At 44.2% G+C, this 16266-nt stretch overlaps 1 protein-coding gene across 1 annotated transcript in view; it reads left to right on the forward strand.

Annotated features, from left to right (window-relative positions):
* Positions 1–16266, forward strand: part of TPCN1 (two pore segment channel 1) — a 350431-nt gene that overhangs the window by 84200 nt on the left and 249965 nt on the right. Inside the window, exons 3-4 of the mRNA XM_085634844.1 lie at positions 754–872; positions 7691–7867. Coding sequence (XP_085490970.1) covers positions 754–872; positions 7691–7867 — 296 coding nt within the window. The remainder of the gene's footprint in view (positions 1–753; positions 873–7690; positions 7868–16266) is intronic.

The raw sequence follows: 16266 nt of genomic DNA on the forward strand, positions 1-16266 counted from the left end.
GGGTGTTTATCCTATACTAAACAAAAGAGAGGTCTCCCTCATCCCAAGGTCAAACCAGTTTCAGGGGTCCCAGACAGAAAAGGAGCATGAACTTTGTCACATCCATATAGTTTTAGACAAATGTGCAAGGATACCCAGCGTCTTGTACAGCAGGAATATGGTGTCCCACGGTGGAGACCACTATTCACCCTTAACCAATGAAACACACATACATTTCCCATATATGTTCTGCACATAAATATGTGCATGGGGCCCTATTAATGGGAGAGCCAGCAGTTAGTCACCCGATGGGGATGCAGGTAGGAACACCTGTAGTGCTAGACTAGAATCAGTTGGCCACCATCACCAGCTTCTTCATAGTACTGGAAGGCCAGAGTGGCAACCAGCCTCACTCTGGGACACCCTCCCAGTTAGCAGACTTGGAGTACAGTATTAAACACGAAGCACTGCCATTATACTTTCAGATCGTCGACTTCACTGGAAGAAAACATGTAGGATAGGCCAGAAAAGCATACAGACTGGAGAGGTACAGCTTTCATGATCTTTGCAGAGGGTTTTTGTCCCAAAGTTGTCCTATTGAAGGCATGTACACATATACAAGCCCATACATATGCAATTACAGTGCATTTACATGGATGTATTGATTAGAAGTCTGAATTAATATTCTATCTAGCCATGTTTGCAATGCATCTTGTGACCTTTTTCAGATTTGAAAATATTTCTTTATCTTCTTTTCCTTTCTGGCTGCTGCAGATGGGGGCACTACAGGTTCCCAGGGGTCTTCGACCAAGGCTGGGGATCGCTATTCTCACCATGGCTCGTCTGCTCAGAATTGGGAGATGAATTATCAAGAGGCTGCCATTTTTCTGCAGGTGAGTCTGCCACCAACGTCCCTGAAGGTAATAGACCATGATTGACTTTCACTTTCTAACACATAGGATGTGGTTGGGACCCTTTTATTACATAATCTGGGGATGCACTGCCATTTGAAATCAAAGAAATAAGGTATTTGACTTTGCTCAGGAATTTTTATGACCAGAAGCATTATGGGCACTGAAGTCGTCATATATACTCGAATGGATAATGTTAATGAAATACAACAAGATGAACCAGCAGTATTTTGGGGATTTGGAGATAGGCTTAGCAGTTCCAAAAAGCACAGTTGTTTAGATTTCCAAAGTACAACCTGCATTATCTTTTATATTTTTAAGACCCACATCACCCCTGTTGATGTCCACACCGCCACTGTACTTTTAGACTGTTGATTTCACTGGAAGAAAACACATAGGACAGGCCAGAGAATCACTAATGATCCATCTTCTACATGTTAATTCTCCATGGTCCGCAGTCCCATCATCAGCTCATTGGCTAATTTACTCAGTATTATTTAGTTAATGCCCAGCTAATTTATTTATGAATGCCAACTCATCAGGTCTAGGCAGCCATTAGCTCTTTGTTCTCACTCATTTTCGGCTTATTAGTCCTGTCCTAACAAGTTCCTGGGTGTCTCATTCCACATTAATCCTTGTTTCTTCACCAACTCCTTAATATTTCCATAATCTTTCTGTCAGTCCTATCCTATTCATGTCATAACTTTCCACTTCACCATTTCATTGATGCCCCATTAGTAACTGTCTGACTCTTTATGGTTAGCGTATTCTAGTGTGTTTGACAAATTTTGGAAAATAACGAAGAAATGTTAAGGACAGATAATACGTAAAAGGATTAAGAGTAACAGCATGAATATCAAGCAGTAATGCGGAGAAGTGTTTTTAGCCTAGAAAGTCAGCCAGTTCAGTATTGGGGAGTTAAGGGAGGACAAGACTCACAGAAGCTGTAGTGAGTGTTGTTTGAATTGTGGTATCGTAGAGGCAAATAATTGAAGAATAAATAACTAATTATTATTATTAAATGTGTGGAAGAAAAGCAATGTTTCCACACCTACTTGAAGTCTAAACCTAGTTATTGAATAGAAAATCTAAAAAATTAAGCTCTCAGTGAGTCAGTACTTCGCCTCTCAAGATAATTAGCAATGCAACGCTAACTCCCGCAATTTACTCGTGTTTTTACATCTTCAGCTGATAAGCAGCAATGGAAAAGACACTTCTGACAGAAACAGAAACTCCAGACAATGGGAGTTTAAGCAGGTGTTTTCCTTTCCCAAGAGAAGGATGAAAAAGACCTTGAAAAGATACAGGTAGTCTACATTTTTCAGACACTCAGCTAGTCAATTGTGAATCCCTGCATGCAAGTGCCAATATGAAAAGGAGGCTGACTACACCAGAAGTGCAAGTACAGTTAAGTCCAAGTATAACCTGGGCATATGAAATGTAAATGATTAAACCGTATGGCAGTTTCATTAAAGTAATAGGAAACGTCATAAATCATTGAAAAGGGCAAAGAGTAAAACATGTAAACCTATCCCCTAAAGACAATAACAAGAAGTGTAGAGACCACAGAGGGACCAGACTGGGATAGTACTTTAGGACAATACTGTTATGGCAAGTATAAAATAAGAACAAACTAGTTATTTTTACTAACTATAGGGATCAGTTATATTGGGATTGAAGACAATTGTGAGACATGAGGTTAAATACGAAGTTAGAAGGGGTAGTTTGTTTGCTTTAATGCTCAGTCTATCAAGGGGGACGGAAAGCAGGATAAATAGAGAAAAATAGAATTGTAATGTAGTGTTTCTGACGTTGTGCTGATTGAAGTTGGAAAATGACAGATTTAGGGCAGAAAGTGTGTGAAAGATTTCTGAGAAATGTGTAAACTTGGAGTAGAGGACCAGCAAAAAGGTGACATTAAACCAAGAACGTTTCAGAATGACGACGTAGTGGGGTTTAAAGTTGCTAGCTAAAATAGGTGGGACGATGAGATGCATAAGTAGTAGTCAGAGAGTTTACAATCAGCAAAGAAAATAAACAGTGGGCCTAGTCGACAGTAGATCATAAACAACTCTTATGTTGAGTATGATAATGGAGTGAAAATGCTATGCAGGCCAATGTGGTGTAGGTTTGAAGATATGGATAGAACAGTCCATGATGGATGGCCGAGATTGCCAGTACAACACCTAGTGCACATTAACAGTAAGTGTTGGAGAAGGAAAGTTACAATTGAACACATCTGGAGCTATTTCAAGTGGTAACAGAGCATTAAACAGCTCAATATATGGTGATCCTACATTTTATGAATATTCTGATTCCCTTGATGGAATCTTAATAATGAGTTGTCTTTCCTTGTCTCCATCGTAACATTGAGAGTGATCCATGTCCGGGCAATTGACAATTGTACTAGCCTTGAAATGTAACCATATGTTTTGCTATTCCTCTTGTCATATGGGTCATACATATCTTACCTTACACTCAAAGGTCCTATTTTGAAAACATTGAAATAAATAGCCTGTAAATTAGTATTGCAAATATTTCAAAATGTATCCGGAATTACTAAAGCACATTTTTTTGTAATTAAGAAGTGTGATGCAAACAAAGAGTTAAATAGGAGCAAAACAAACCAGAACACTTTACTTGGTGATGTGCAAATGACACATATTTGCAGAAACTCTATTTCCAAACATTATTGTTTGTACACTATATAGTTTTATCACTAAAGCTGCTTGTCATTGGGGAAGTTTGTGGCCATTTCAATGTAAAATCTGCTGATTACAAATGACAGTGTGCTACCTCTTCATGCTTTAGTTATGTATTTATTAAAAGGAATAATTTTAAAACATGATTTGAGAAACATTCCTGCCCCCGCCTTGATGAAAATGCTGTTAATGAACAAAGAGGCAAGTCAGGGGGTCATGTGTATGATATATGTGGCTAGATTTGTATTATATATGGAAAGAAGGTTTTAGTCTAATAAATCAAATAAAAGAGTTTTTTTGTAGAGCAGACATGCTGAACTCGCACATTTTCATATGCAATAATGAAGAAAACAGCGGCTCAATGAATTAAAATATTTTCCCACAATCGCATCATTTGAAACCAGTTTATGGTTCAAGAGCATTACAAATAGGTCGTGTAGATATTTTAAGTCACTAGACTTGCAGGTCTAGTAACATTTGTATGATTTTTCGAGGCCTGCTAAGGAAGTAGGAGTCAATAATGGGAATAAGAAATAGGGATGAGGAGAAACCAAGCTGAACAGACCTCCGCTTCCTTCTCAAGGTTTCTGATACAACATCTGTAACACTGCATGGAAAATGTCCACAGAACGTCTGAAAGAATCCTTTCATAGTGAGGGAAAATTGTCAGCGAAAAATAGTATAAAATAAGAAATAGAGCAGGCAAGCGTATATGTGGGAATTAAAACAATGTCAGTGTTGGCACATAGTGCTACTCTTTAGGACCTAGGTATCCCAAGTCAAATAATCCTATACCATACACTCTCACCATCAACAGCATATTCAGATTTTCTCTGCTTGCTTGAAAAGGAACCAATCATGTACTCCATACCACAGAAAATAAGTGAATAATATCCCCAAACCTTAAAAGAAGCCAAGTGACCTAGCTAGAAAAACTGTTCCGTAGCATTCAAGAGACTGACCGCTCTGAGGATATTGTGCTGCATGTGCCTATTCACACAACTGGAAAGATTCAAGCTTAGTAGTCCTGTAAACCATGGGCGAGACGTCATATCAACTCCTATCGTGCCAATCTAGCAACACCAGGGTGCCTTTTTAACACTGAGGGCTTAAAAGACAAACATGGCTGAAAAAATACTTTTCTTTATAATTGTTTCATATGTGGAAAATGGTATTGTTATTGAGTCACAGTGCACAAACATGCATGCCATAACAAGCCTCGTTCCATTTGACATATTAAAGCCAGCACCAATAAATCAACGGCTTCCACAGCCTGCAAGGGACTTTATGCACTAACATAGAAGACCAAATGTCCCCAATAACTCTTAACCTAATCATGAAAGACTACTGTCAGTGCAATATCATTTGAATAAGGTTATCTGGAGTTTAATCGTAATGATTTGATTACATTTTTACCAGTATATTTTACTATAATCCAATATTGAAACAATGTAAATTGTATCATAATAATTTACGATCTCTGTAAACCAAGCACATGTAATAATAAACAAAGAGAGACATTGCTTATCCGGAGGAAACCAAATTGAGAACATCCATGTACAACTGAAATGCAATCAAGTCTGCAGAAGACGACCGTGGCCATTGACGTACAGATAATAACCTCTCATTTTTCAGTAGGTTAATCTTCAACTCCAGTACAGATGTAAAATGAATTTTTGTTGCCAAAAGCATATTGAAAAAACATCATTTTGAAAAGGTGAAACAGATAAATAGTCCCCAGCGAAGTTGGGAAAAACATTTTAAAGAGTAGTGGCTTACTGATAGTCAACATAACAAATCACATGTTCACCAGTCTAAAAAAATGTTGTGCTGCGGTGTATCTCTCACTCACTGTTTTTCATACACCTTGGTGACTTGCACTATAGCATGCCATGGAGAATAATTACCTCTTTGCCTCTGAACTTCTGATTGGGAATTGCTTCATGTGGACTGTAGAATACATTCACCAATGTCAAGGAACGTGAGGACCAGACTTCCTTAAAATCTACTTAAGCAAACCTGCTCCTTTCGTATAAACGTCTCATCGACAGCAGCTTGCAGCACAAATACACTGTAATGTAGCGTTTTTAGTGTATTCACAAATAAAGAGGATTTATTCGATTAAATAGGGTTGCTTGGAAGTTTTATAATGTGTACCCATTGCCCCAAATCTTTGGCTCTGGAAGAAAGTAATGTTTTCTCTTCCTATCATACGCTGCATTGGAAAGGAGCAGGGCTGAGGCAGCCTCCTCAGGAGCGATAGGCAGGATGCCTTTGTTGAGATAGTTGAAGATCCTCTGAGGTATTCTAGTATTCACAGCTTGGTCTTGTTAGATTTGGCTCTCAAAAAATTGTTGCGTAATATTGTTACAAATCCCACCAACATCCTTTAATTGAACAAGATTATCTCCTAAAATGCCTTAATGTTCAGATTAAAACTTTCCCTATTCTTGTATTCCTGTGATTAGTGAAGAAGACACTATTTTTTTGCATGGAAATGCCCTCAAGAAAATCACCAAATTCCTTCTCTTTTGAGCTAAAATGTGTTCTCCAGTATGCCCATACCTGTCTAGATCAGATTTGAACATTGCCACTGTTCAGGTTTACTTGTGAAAATGCTCTTTGGATCTTAGCTAAAATGAAATGCTCGAAGCACTTATTTTGTACAAATGTTTAGTGTTCAAATCTTTAAAGTTTGTCTGTACTTCTTGTGATTTCAATGGAGTCTCCTCTTCAGACACTAACAGAATCCTTTAAAAGGTCTGAACTTTGCAGCTTTTTTTCTGTTATCATTACTGCCTTTAGAGTATTTCATGAAGTGTATATCTTCTATGGTGATTACACACACTCCAGTTTACACCACATTGTCATTATTGTTTTGCTACCAGTTATCAGTACAGTTGGTATGTCCTAGCAGCAAACACTACCTACCAAATGTTATCTTGATGTTCCACTTTAAGCCAGTCTACCTTTTGTAGTCTAAAAAATCACTCCAACGTGGAGAAAATACTGATTGAAAAGAGTATTATATCCCCCTGCTATTTGTGGCACGTTCTGAACAGCAGGGATGCTCCTCTCTTTTTCTCATTCTGCCCTGCATTTCTCATAGAGAGATGCAAGCCTACAGCTTTTTCCTTTTTTGCACTAATGTGTGAATTATGATGATTCTAGCTGTCAACATAAACAGTCCTTCATGGGTTTTACAGTTTGTATTGCCTGCCTTGTTACAACCATCCCTTATGAACGCTAACGTTGAACAAATACAAACTACTAAAACACTTAAGAGAAGAATTTAATATCATAGAAGAATGTTAAATCTCCTGAGTTCCGTTCTTTAAACCAAATGTGCCATTTGCCTAGGTTAGTCGGTTTTGGTCACTACGAAGGCAGAAGTGAGGTAAGCGCACACTTGGCGAGTGTGTGCTGAAAAGGAGGATGAGTGGAGCATAGCATCAGCCACATTCTACATGTTCATAGCCATAGCAACGATTTCAGGGAGATATCTGAAATTATAGTACCTTACGGAGAAGTGAACTTGAGACTTCAACATTGCAGGTTACGAAAATGTCTTCAGGATTGCAATCATCAGTCAAATCTTTTTTTATACAAAAAAATGGGTTTACGTCAATATCTTTGAGATCTTTGGAATGCTCTTCTTACATATTGTTTTGCACCTCCATGGTTTATCTATAGAGTCTGATTTAGAGTTGGGTAGTCATGGTAAATCCTTTAATTTCTGTAGAAAGCGCTAAATTGTGAGTAGAATCTACCAGTTGAATTTCTCCTAACATAAGAATAGTATGGTGGATAATATTCCTTCAGTGCATTTCCTCTGACTTTATCATTTCACTAATAAATCTTAAGTTTCCATTCGCACTGAACTCTAAATTGATCCCTTTTCAATTGATTTATGCTGAGACCTGGCACAGATTTAGTTTACTTCTTTTGCTTTATTGCTGTCTTAAAGGACTGAAAACATGTCTAGGATGAAAATCTCTTTGGGGTTGAACAGGAGTGGTTATGCAGGATGCATGTGGTGTTTTGGTTCTCCGATTTTCTACTTGTGCTCCTTAAATAATGTGTTGACATGTTTTGTAGGAAGGCGAGAATAATGACAAGTTCTTCACGCACCCGAAGGATGGCCAGGCGCTGACTGCTTACCTCTTTTCACACAACCACCTCTTCTACCTAATGGAACTTAGTACTGGCTTGACACTCATACTGCTTTCACTCTGCGAAGCTCCAGCTGTACCTCCACTGCGGCTCGACATCTATGTATGTATTTTCTACAAGTTTCATGTGTACAGATCACTGAATGAGCCTTGACATGGAATAGCGTACTAACTTGGCTAGAGCAGAGCTTAGCATGTGTGCTGAGAGTTTAGTCTGCATGTTGCTGCATATTGTATTAACTTGTGCTTTTTCACCCGTGAGGCACATCAGAACGTGAGTGCCTCAGAGAGTTAATCTAAGTTCAATGTTTGTTGGACTCTTTAAAACTTTGTCCTGTTGAGACTTTCTCATAATGTCACTGGGCGCATAGGTTAAGACTTTCTTATAGGGCAGCCCATAATATTGTAACAATGAGAGTGCAACTTGAAAGTAATACTAAGACCTTCCAAATTTGTTATGGGTGTTTGTCCTGTGATTCCGTAGTACTAAGGAGTATGATTTACTACAGACTGGTCAGCCTTCTGATAATAAGTAAAAGTGTGCTTACCTTTGTGATTATGCCAGCATTTGAGTTTGTAGTATCAGAAGTACTTAGCTTGATGTCTCTGAGTGTAGTAATACAGACATAGTAATTGTGAGTGGTCAGCTTGGTGTTACTGATTGAGCAGGAGTGTATATACAACTGTTTTGACAGGGCAGTTTGTGAATAAGGATGGGCTTACTCTTTTGCGGGTTGGTGCATGACCCTCCTTTTACCCCCCTCTTGATCCTGCCCTAGTTTCTTCTGTACTTTTTCCTGAACCCCTCCCATTTCATAGTAAGTATTACCCCATTTTATGGCTACCTCCTACGTTTACTAGTAAAATGTAGGTGTGTGTGGAGTAAGCATTCCCCCAGTTTATAGCTACCTCCCACATTCACTAGTAAAATGTAGGTGTATGTGCGGAATGATCTCACTTGGGACAAAGATCTCCACACTTAAAAGATAGGAAAGGCATAGGCGAAGACCTCTTCACATAGGTTACTAAATAGCATTTTGTAGTACGTGAGTAGTACTAATGTAGTACTAAACACACCACAAAATGCAGTCTGTGAATAGGCCCCTGAAGTAGGTAGTAAAAATAGGTGTTAATTGGGGCATTGTTTTAAGGAATGGTAAGTACTGAGAGCCACAGTCCGTGTCAGTAGATTTGGTACCCCCTAGACTAACAGTACTAAGGATACATCAACTAGGTGACACAGAGTGAGAACTGTAGCCACAGGGTGCAGATAATGTGATGCTTAAACTTTGGGGTACAATAGAGAGTGAGAACTGGCAGCCTGTCATAGAGGAGTGCAGTGGTTATTTGCCACTGACTGCAGAGCGCATGAGGCTTGGCTTTTATGTGACATAGTGAGAACCGGTAGTCATATCTACAGACTGCGTGCAGCTGAAGCTTTGGGGTGTGCTCGGCTTTGTGGCTGTAAGTATGAACAAACAGGGTTTTAAGTATTGGGCAATATTGAGATTGATACAATAACTGAATTTCAGTAATATGTGATGTTCCGCCAAACTTGTTTTCATGTCCATCTGTGTTCTACTCATGAGTCTTTAGAAAAGGAGAGAACTCAGTTTGTTGACAGTGAGTGAGGAGTTCATGAAGCCTCAGGATAGGGGATTATTAATGCGGCTGAAGTATTGGTGGGTGCTCTGTGTGGTGGCTGAGTGTGTGTTACCCAGAATATTATTGTAACGGGAGTGCTCAGAATTGTTTTGCGGAAGTGTGTGGTCTCTTGGGCTGCGATGCAGAAGAGGATGAATCTTCTTCTCTGACAGCAGTTCAGGACTCTGCTCTTAATGTCGGTAAGCATGGAAACCATGAATCTGAAGCTACGAAGAGTTGCACTTGATTTTTGTAACTAATTCAAGTAATTGCATTTTTTCACTTGACTCCTGCTTCCCAGGACTGCTGTGTCATATGTTTTTTACTAACAGTTGGGCTATATCACAGAAATTAAGTTTGTTTTTGAGCCGTTGAGTGTGAGACCCATAAGACTATATTACAGGACACTGTTGTCTCCCAGTTTGGGACCCAGGACACTGAAGTTCATGGTATCGCTCAGTTCGAGGCATGTGGGCTGCTGAATTCATATCTGTGCATAGATCGCCGCCTAGTGTTGGGTCCGGATGTTTGCACGTTGTTGTCCTGGAAGAGTCTTCGAGGTATCCTAGGATAGGTGACTCCTCCCCTGGACTACAGTGCGCATGGGCTTCCTCTCCATCCTCAGATTGTTTTTTTCCGCCATTGGGTTCGGATGTGCTATCTTAACTCAAGTTAGGAAAAACTTTATCGAGGCCAAAAGGCCTTTAGTTCGCGTCGGTACTGTTTTCTCGATCGGTTTCGATACTCCTTTGTTAGTTTACTAACTTTCAGAACCGACTTTTCGCATCTTACCTGCCCATCGACGATGGAATCGAGGACACCATTCAAGAGATGTCCGGTATGCAATGCGAAATATCCCCACATCGACGTCCATCCGGTGTGCAACAAATGCCTTTCGCCGGATCACGACGAATCTACATGCATGGCCTGTGCCCGGTTCCGTTCCAAGAAGACTCTACGGAATCGACGAGCGGCAAGACTCGAAGCGCAGCACGCGGCACCGGCCCCGGCAGACATCTTCAACGCCGAGACCGAAGATGTCGAAGAATTGGAGATCCTACCCTCCAGTCCCATTTCCGAACATGACTCCGGATCGGGCGACGTCGACGAATCACTCTTTCGCAGAGATGAAGATGACACCGAGGTAGGAGACTACGATGAGGCCTTAGGGGCCGAAGAGAGTAGCTCCAATGACGAGCAAGGCCTACCCGTTCAGACTGAAGAGAGCCCAGTGCCACAGTCTATGGCTCCGGTCGAGGGATCGCCTTTGGGCCTTACCCGAGACCTATCCCGCAGTTCTTCGGCCCCGCCCTCGGGCCCGGCCTCGGACATTCAGCGGCAGCCATTATTACCTAAACCGGCTGGTTTCCCTTCTTCCAAACCGAAACCGAAAGCTGCACTGTTTCAATTGAAACCGAAACCAAAAGTGGCGCTGGTCGGATCGAGGCCTTCCACACCTTCGACGCCAGCGAAACGCGTCGGCACCGAGCGCACCAAGCGAGACTTCGGTGCCGAACTTGAAGCGGCCGACGTCGGAGTCGGCATACGGAAAAAGGCCTTCGGTGCCAACAAACCTGATCGGCTCCCGGCGTCGACGCCATCGACTCCGACACCAAAGGTCACACTGCCGGCTGCGTCTCACATCTCTTCCACGGCAACACCAAAGCCTCATGCATCGAAGACGTCGACGGCCATTCCCGCCCCTCGACTCGATGACCCACCGGCGCCGAAAAAGTCCACGACCGCCTCTACGGACCTGGTCGGCGCGAAAGCCTCGAAGGCGCTCCAAGTGCGACCTGTTGCGGCACAAAGCAGCAAAACCAGATCCCAAAAATATTCCAACTCAGGACACGGGTCACCCACACCACAACTACACCTGCTGAGACGTCTCCGTCACATGTCATCGACGCCAACACCGGCAGGATGGTTATCCACGAACGGAGGATAACTTCGGAGCCACCTTTGGACCCTTTCCGGATCCCACTAAAAAGGAAGCTGCCTGTGGACTCAGAACCTGTCCTAAGCGAATCTTTCCACTCGCCCTACCAGGATCCACAATCATTCTCTCCCACACACTCCGACACGGATGTGTTGGAGGACTACATGGGTGACCAAGTCCCCTACCACGGAGACATAGACCCTGATGACCAACAGGACCCTGATCAAACTTGGGGCGACCCTGCAGATCCAGGTGCACCTCTAGATGCACAGGACCCACAACTCTATGGGGCGAAAACATCTCCCACAGAGGACACTGCAGCGTTCAACGCTCTTATTGAACGTGCCGCAAATAATCATGGAGTGCAGCTTCACTCTGACACCATCGAGGACGACTTTCTTATGGACACCTTCGCATCCTCAGAAAGACATGTAAAAACTCTGCCCATGTTGAAAGGGGTCCTCAAACCAGCCAAGGACATCTTCAAAGAACCCACCAGGGCACGAGTGATAAACCCCAGGATCGATAAGAAATACAGATCGGCGCCTGGGGACCCTACTTACATCAGAGGCCAATTACCACTAGACTCCATTGTCGTGGCGAATGCTCGCAAGAGGGCACACTCGCAGACGACAGGTGACGCTCCTCCCCCGGACAAAGAGTCCAAGGTGTTAGAGACCTCTGGCAAGTGAGTTGCCGCCCAGGCTGCCAACATATGGCGCATAGCTAACACTCAAGCGCTCCTCGCTCGCTACGATAGAGCGCACTATGACACATTGGAGCAACTACTCCAACATCTCCCTGACCAGTACAAAGAAGGTGCAGAAATTCTTATCAGAGAGGGACAGCTACTCACAAATGCTTCCATCAAGTGTGCACTAGATGCCGCAGACACGGCTGCCAGGGCCATAAACACAGGCGTCCTGCTGCGACGACATGCCTGGTTGCGAATCTCCGGATTCAAACCCGAGGTGCAAAATAATATACTCAACCAGCCTGTCAACCCCGACTATTTATTCGGACCGGAGGTTGACACAGCCCTTGAGAAAATAAAAAAGGACACGGACACCGCAAAGTCCATGGGGGCTCTCCAGACTCAGTCCTTTCGGAGCAGCTCCTTTCGTCGCCCCGGAAATAGAGGAGCAGGTAGAGGACAGGGGTCACAGCAGACATACAACAAGGGCAATACACAAACCACTTACGATAAAAACACCCGGGGTGGATATCGTGGCTCCAGTACGAAGGGAAGAGGACGCGCCTACGGCAACACCAGGTCCTCCCCCAAGAACAAGCAGTGACGCCCTCTCCCTTCCTCCCGACCACATAACACCTGTCGGGGGAAGGCTACAAAGGTTCCTGTCCACGTGGAACTCCATCACCACGGACAGGTGGGTCAAAGATATTGTCAAATACGGTTACTGTCTAGAGCTAACCTCCACTCCACCCACAATTCCTCCAAGAAACCTTCCTATGTCCTCAGAGCACTTAACGCTCTTACAGCAGGAGGTGCAAAGTATGCTTCTAAAAGGCGCTATAGAGGTCGTACCCGTCCACGAGCAGGGTACGGGAGTGTACTCCCTCTACTTTTTAATACCAAAAAAGGACGGGTCACTCAGACCTATACTAGACCTAAGACCCCTGAACCGGTACATTCTTTCCGAGCACTTTCACATGCTCACTCTCCAGCAAGTCCTCCCGCTTCTCAAGCAGGGAGACTTCCTAGCCACGCTGGACCTCAAGGATGCGTATTTCCACATACCCATTCACCCCTCACACAAAAAATACCTCAGGTTCACTGTTCAGGGGCAGCACTACCAATTCAAAGTCCTTCCCTTCGGCGTGACAACAGCACCCAGGGTTTTCACGAAGTGCCTAGCTACTGTGGCGGCACATCTACGGAGGCAGCACGTACACGTCTACCCCTACCTGGACGACTGGCTCGTCCAAGCACAATCAGCCCAGCAATGTGCCAACCACATGTCCCGCACCATTCACCTCCTTCACAGTCTGGGATTCTCACTAAATTACCCGAAATCCCATCTCCAGCCCGCACACGTACAACAGTACCTAGGTGCAACTATAGACACTCTGGCGGCCACAGCTCAGCCAAATTTAGTGAGGATCAACAGCATGCAAACGCTGATCTCCAGGTTCAAACCCCAACACTCACTTCCAGCACGAGTGTTCATGCAGTTGATAGGCATGATGGCCTCCTGCATTTTCATAGTCCCACACGCGAGATTACATATGCGCCCGCTTCAGGAGTGCTTAGCACGTCAGTGGAATCAGGCTCAAGGACAGTTGAAAGACCTAGTGTTGGTGAGCGGTCGGGCATACAACTCTCTGCATTGGTGGAATCCTCAAAACCTTTGCAAGGGCCGACCGTTCCAAGAGCCTGTTCCACAAATAGTACTGACAGCGGACGCGTCTCTCCAGGGATGGGGAGCTCATGTACTCCACTACACAGTGCAGGGACTATGGACGACACAACAGAAGAAGATGCACATCAACCTTCTGGAACTGATGGCAATCTTCCTGGCCATGAAGGCATTCAAAGTACATCTGTGCAACAAAGTCGTGTTGATCCGGACGGACAACATGACTGCCATGTACTACATACAGAAGCAGGGAGGAACACACTCTCCACAGTTGTCTCATCTGGCTCAGAGCATGTGGAAGTGGGCCATTCAGAGGAACATGTTCCTCATGGCAGAGCACCTCCCGGGCAAGGACAACCAGATGGCGGATCTGCTCAGCAGACACAGCCACCAGATGCACGAGTGGGAGCTACACCCTTCAGTACTCCAACCGTACTTCCAGCAGTGGGGTCATCCAGAGATAGACCTCTTCGCCACAAGCGAAAACGCAAAATGCCAAAGCTTTGCCGCCAGGTTCCCACATCCGCAGTCGCAGGGCAATGCGATATGGATGAACTGGTCCGGCAGACTTGCGTACGCTTTTCCCCCAGCGCCGTTGATACCGCTGGTGGCTCGCAAACTCAGACAACACTCCCTGACACTCGTCCTAGTTGCTCCTACGTGGGCACGCCAGCCATGGTACACCACCTTCCTCGAACTTTCTGTGGTGCCGCATCAAAGGCTGCGGATCAAACCCGCGCATTTGACGCAGAACCATGGAGAGATTCAGCACCCAGATCCGCAACAGCTGAACCTGGCGATCTGGCTCCTGAAGTCCTAGAGTTTGGCTACCTCAACCTGCCACCTGACTGTATGGACATCATCAAGGAGGCCAGGAGACCCACTACAAGAGCTTGCTATGCAGCCAAATGGAAAAGGTTCGTCATTTATTGCAGTAATAATGACATTAACCCGCTGGACGCATCCATCCAAAACATCATTTGTTACCTCTTACACCTATACCGATGCAATCTGGCGTACACCTCTATACGTGTCCATTTGACCGCAATATCAGCCTATCTGCATACCAGGCAGCACCTCTCACTATTCAGAGTGCCTGCCATCAAAGCATTCTTGGAAGGACTCAAACGAGTCATTCCACCAAGCCACCCACCGGCTCCAATGTGGAACCTCAACCTGGTCCTCACACGCCTGATGGGTCCACCCTTTGAACCTCTCCACTCATGCGAGATTCAATTCCTCACCTGGAAAGTAGCTTTCCTGGTAGCAATCACTTCTTTAAGAAGAGTTAGTGAACTCCAGGCACTAACAGTTCAAGAGCCATTTATACAGGTTCACGCCAACAGGGTCGTACTACGTACCAACCCCAAATTCATGCCCAAGGTAATCTCGCAGTTCCACATGAATCAAACTATTGAACTGCCCGTTTTCTTCCAAAACCCACAAACTGTCGCGGAAAGAGCACTCCATACACTAGACGTAAGGAGGGCCCTCATGTACTACATCGACAGGACTAAACCCTTTAGGAAGACAAAACAACTGTTCGTTGCCTTTGCCCCACACCACAAGGGTAACCCCATCTCCAAAGCAGGGATAGCCAGATGGATAGTTAAGTTTATTCAAATTTGTTATCAAAAGGCAAAACGCACATTAACTATTCCCCCACGAGCCCACTCAACACGTAAGTTAGGGGCCTCCATGGCTTTTCTAGGAAATATTCCCCTGCATGATATATGTAGAGCAGCCACCTGGTCCACCACACACACATTTACCAAACACTATTGTGTAGATGTGCAATCAAAACAGCAGGCAGCTGTAGGACAGGCTGTTCTCAAAACTCTTTTTCAGACCGCTGCAGCTGGCACTGGTAGCCGCCGCTAATAGAGGGCACTGCTATACATTCTATGCACAGATATGAATTCAGCAGCCCACATGCCTCGAACTGAATATGCTACTTACCAGTATGCATCTGTTCTTGGCATGTAGGGCTGCTGACATTCATATCGCCCTCCCTCCTCCCCGGCGCCTGTAGCAGCTGCAGCTCTCAGAATTACTGTAAGCATGGTCATCACTTTCTGTATCTACTCCATCACTGCCACAATGGCGAAAAACAATCTGAGGATGGAGAGGATGCCCATGCGCACTGTAGTCCAGGGGAGGAGTCACCTATCCTAGGATACCTCGAAGACTCTTCCAGGACAACAACGTGCAAACATCCGGACCCAACACTAGGCGGCGATCTATGCACAGATATGAATGTCAGCAGCCCTACATGCCAAGAACAGATGCATACTGGTAAGTAGCATATTCATTTTCCTTTAGTGAGTATGAAACTGATTCAACAGAAACATTGGGGGAAGTACTCCGCTTAGTGTCTGAGAATGTGGCACACATGAGCCAGAAGCACTAGAGAGTGCTCACCTGATTATCATTGTGTGACTGGGAGGGTTATGTATAGTGTTGGAGAGGGTAGGACCATGAAACTGAAGAACTACGGAGGATTCAACTTAGTCTAAGTCATTGTAGAACCAATAGACTGAG

The sequence above is a fragment of the Triturus cristatus genome, chromosome 11 (assembly GCF_964204655.1).
Source record: "Triturus cristatus chromosome 11, aTriCri1.1, whole genome shotgun sequence".
Lineage (NCBI taxonomy): Eukaryota > Metazoa > Chordata > Amphibia > Caudata > Salamandridae > Triturus > Triturus cristatus.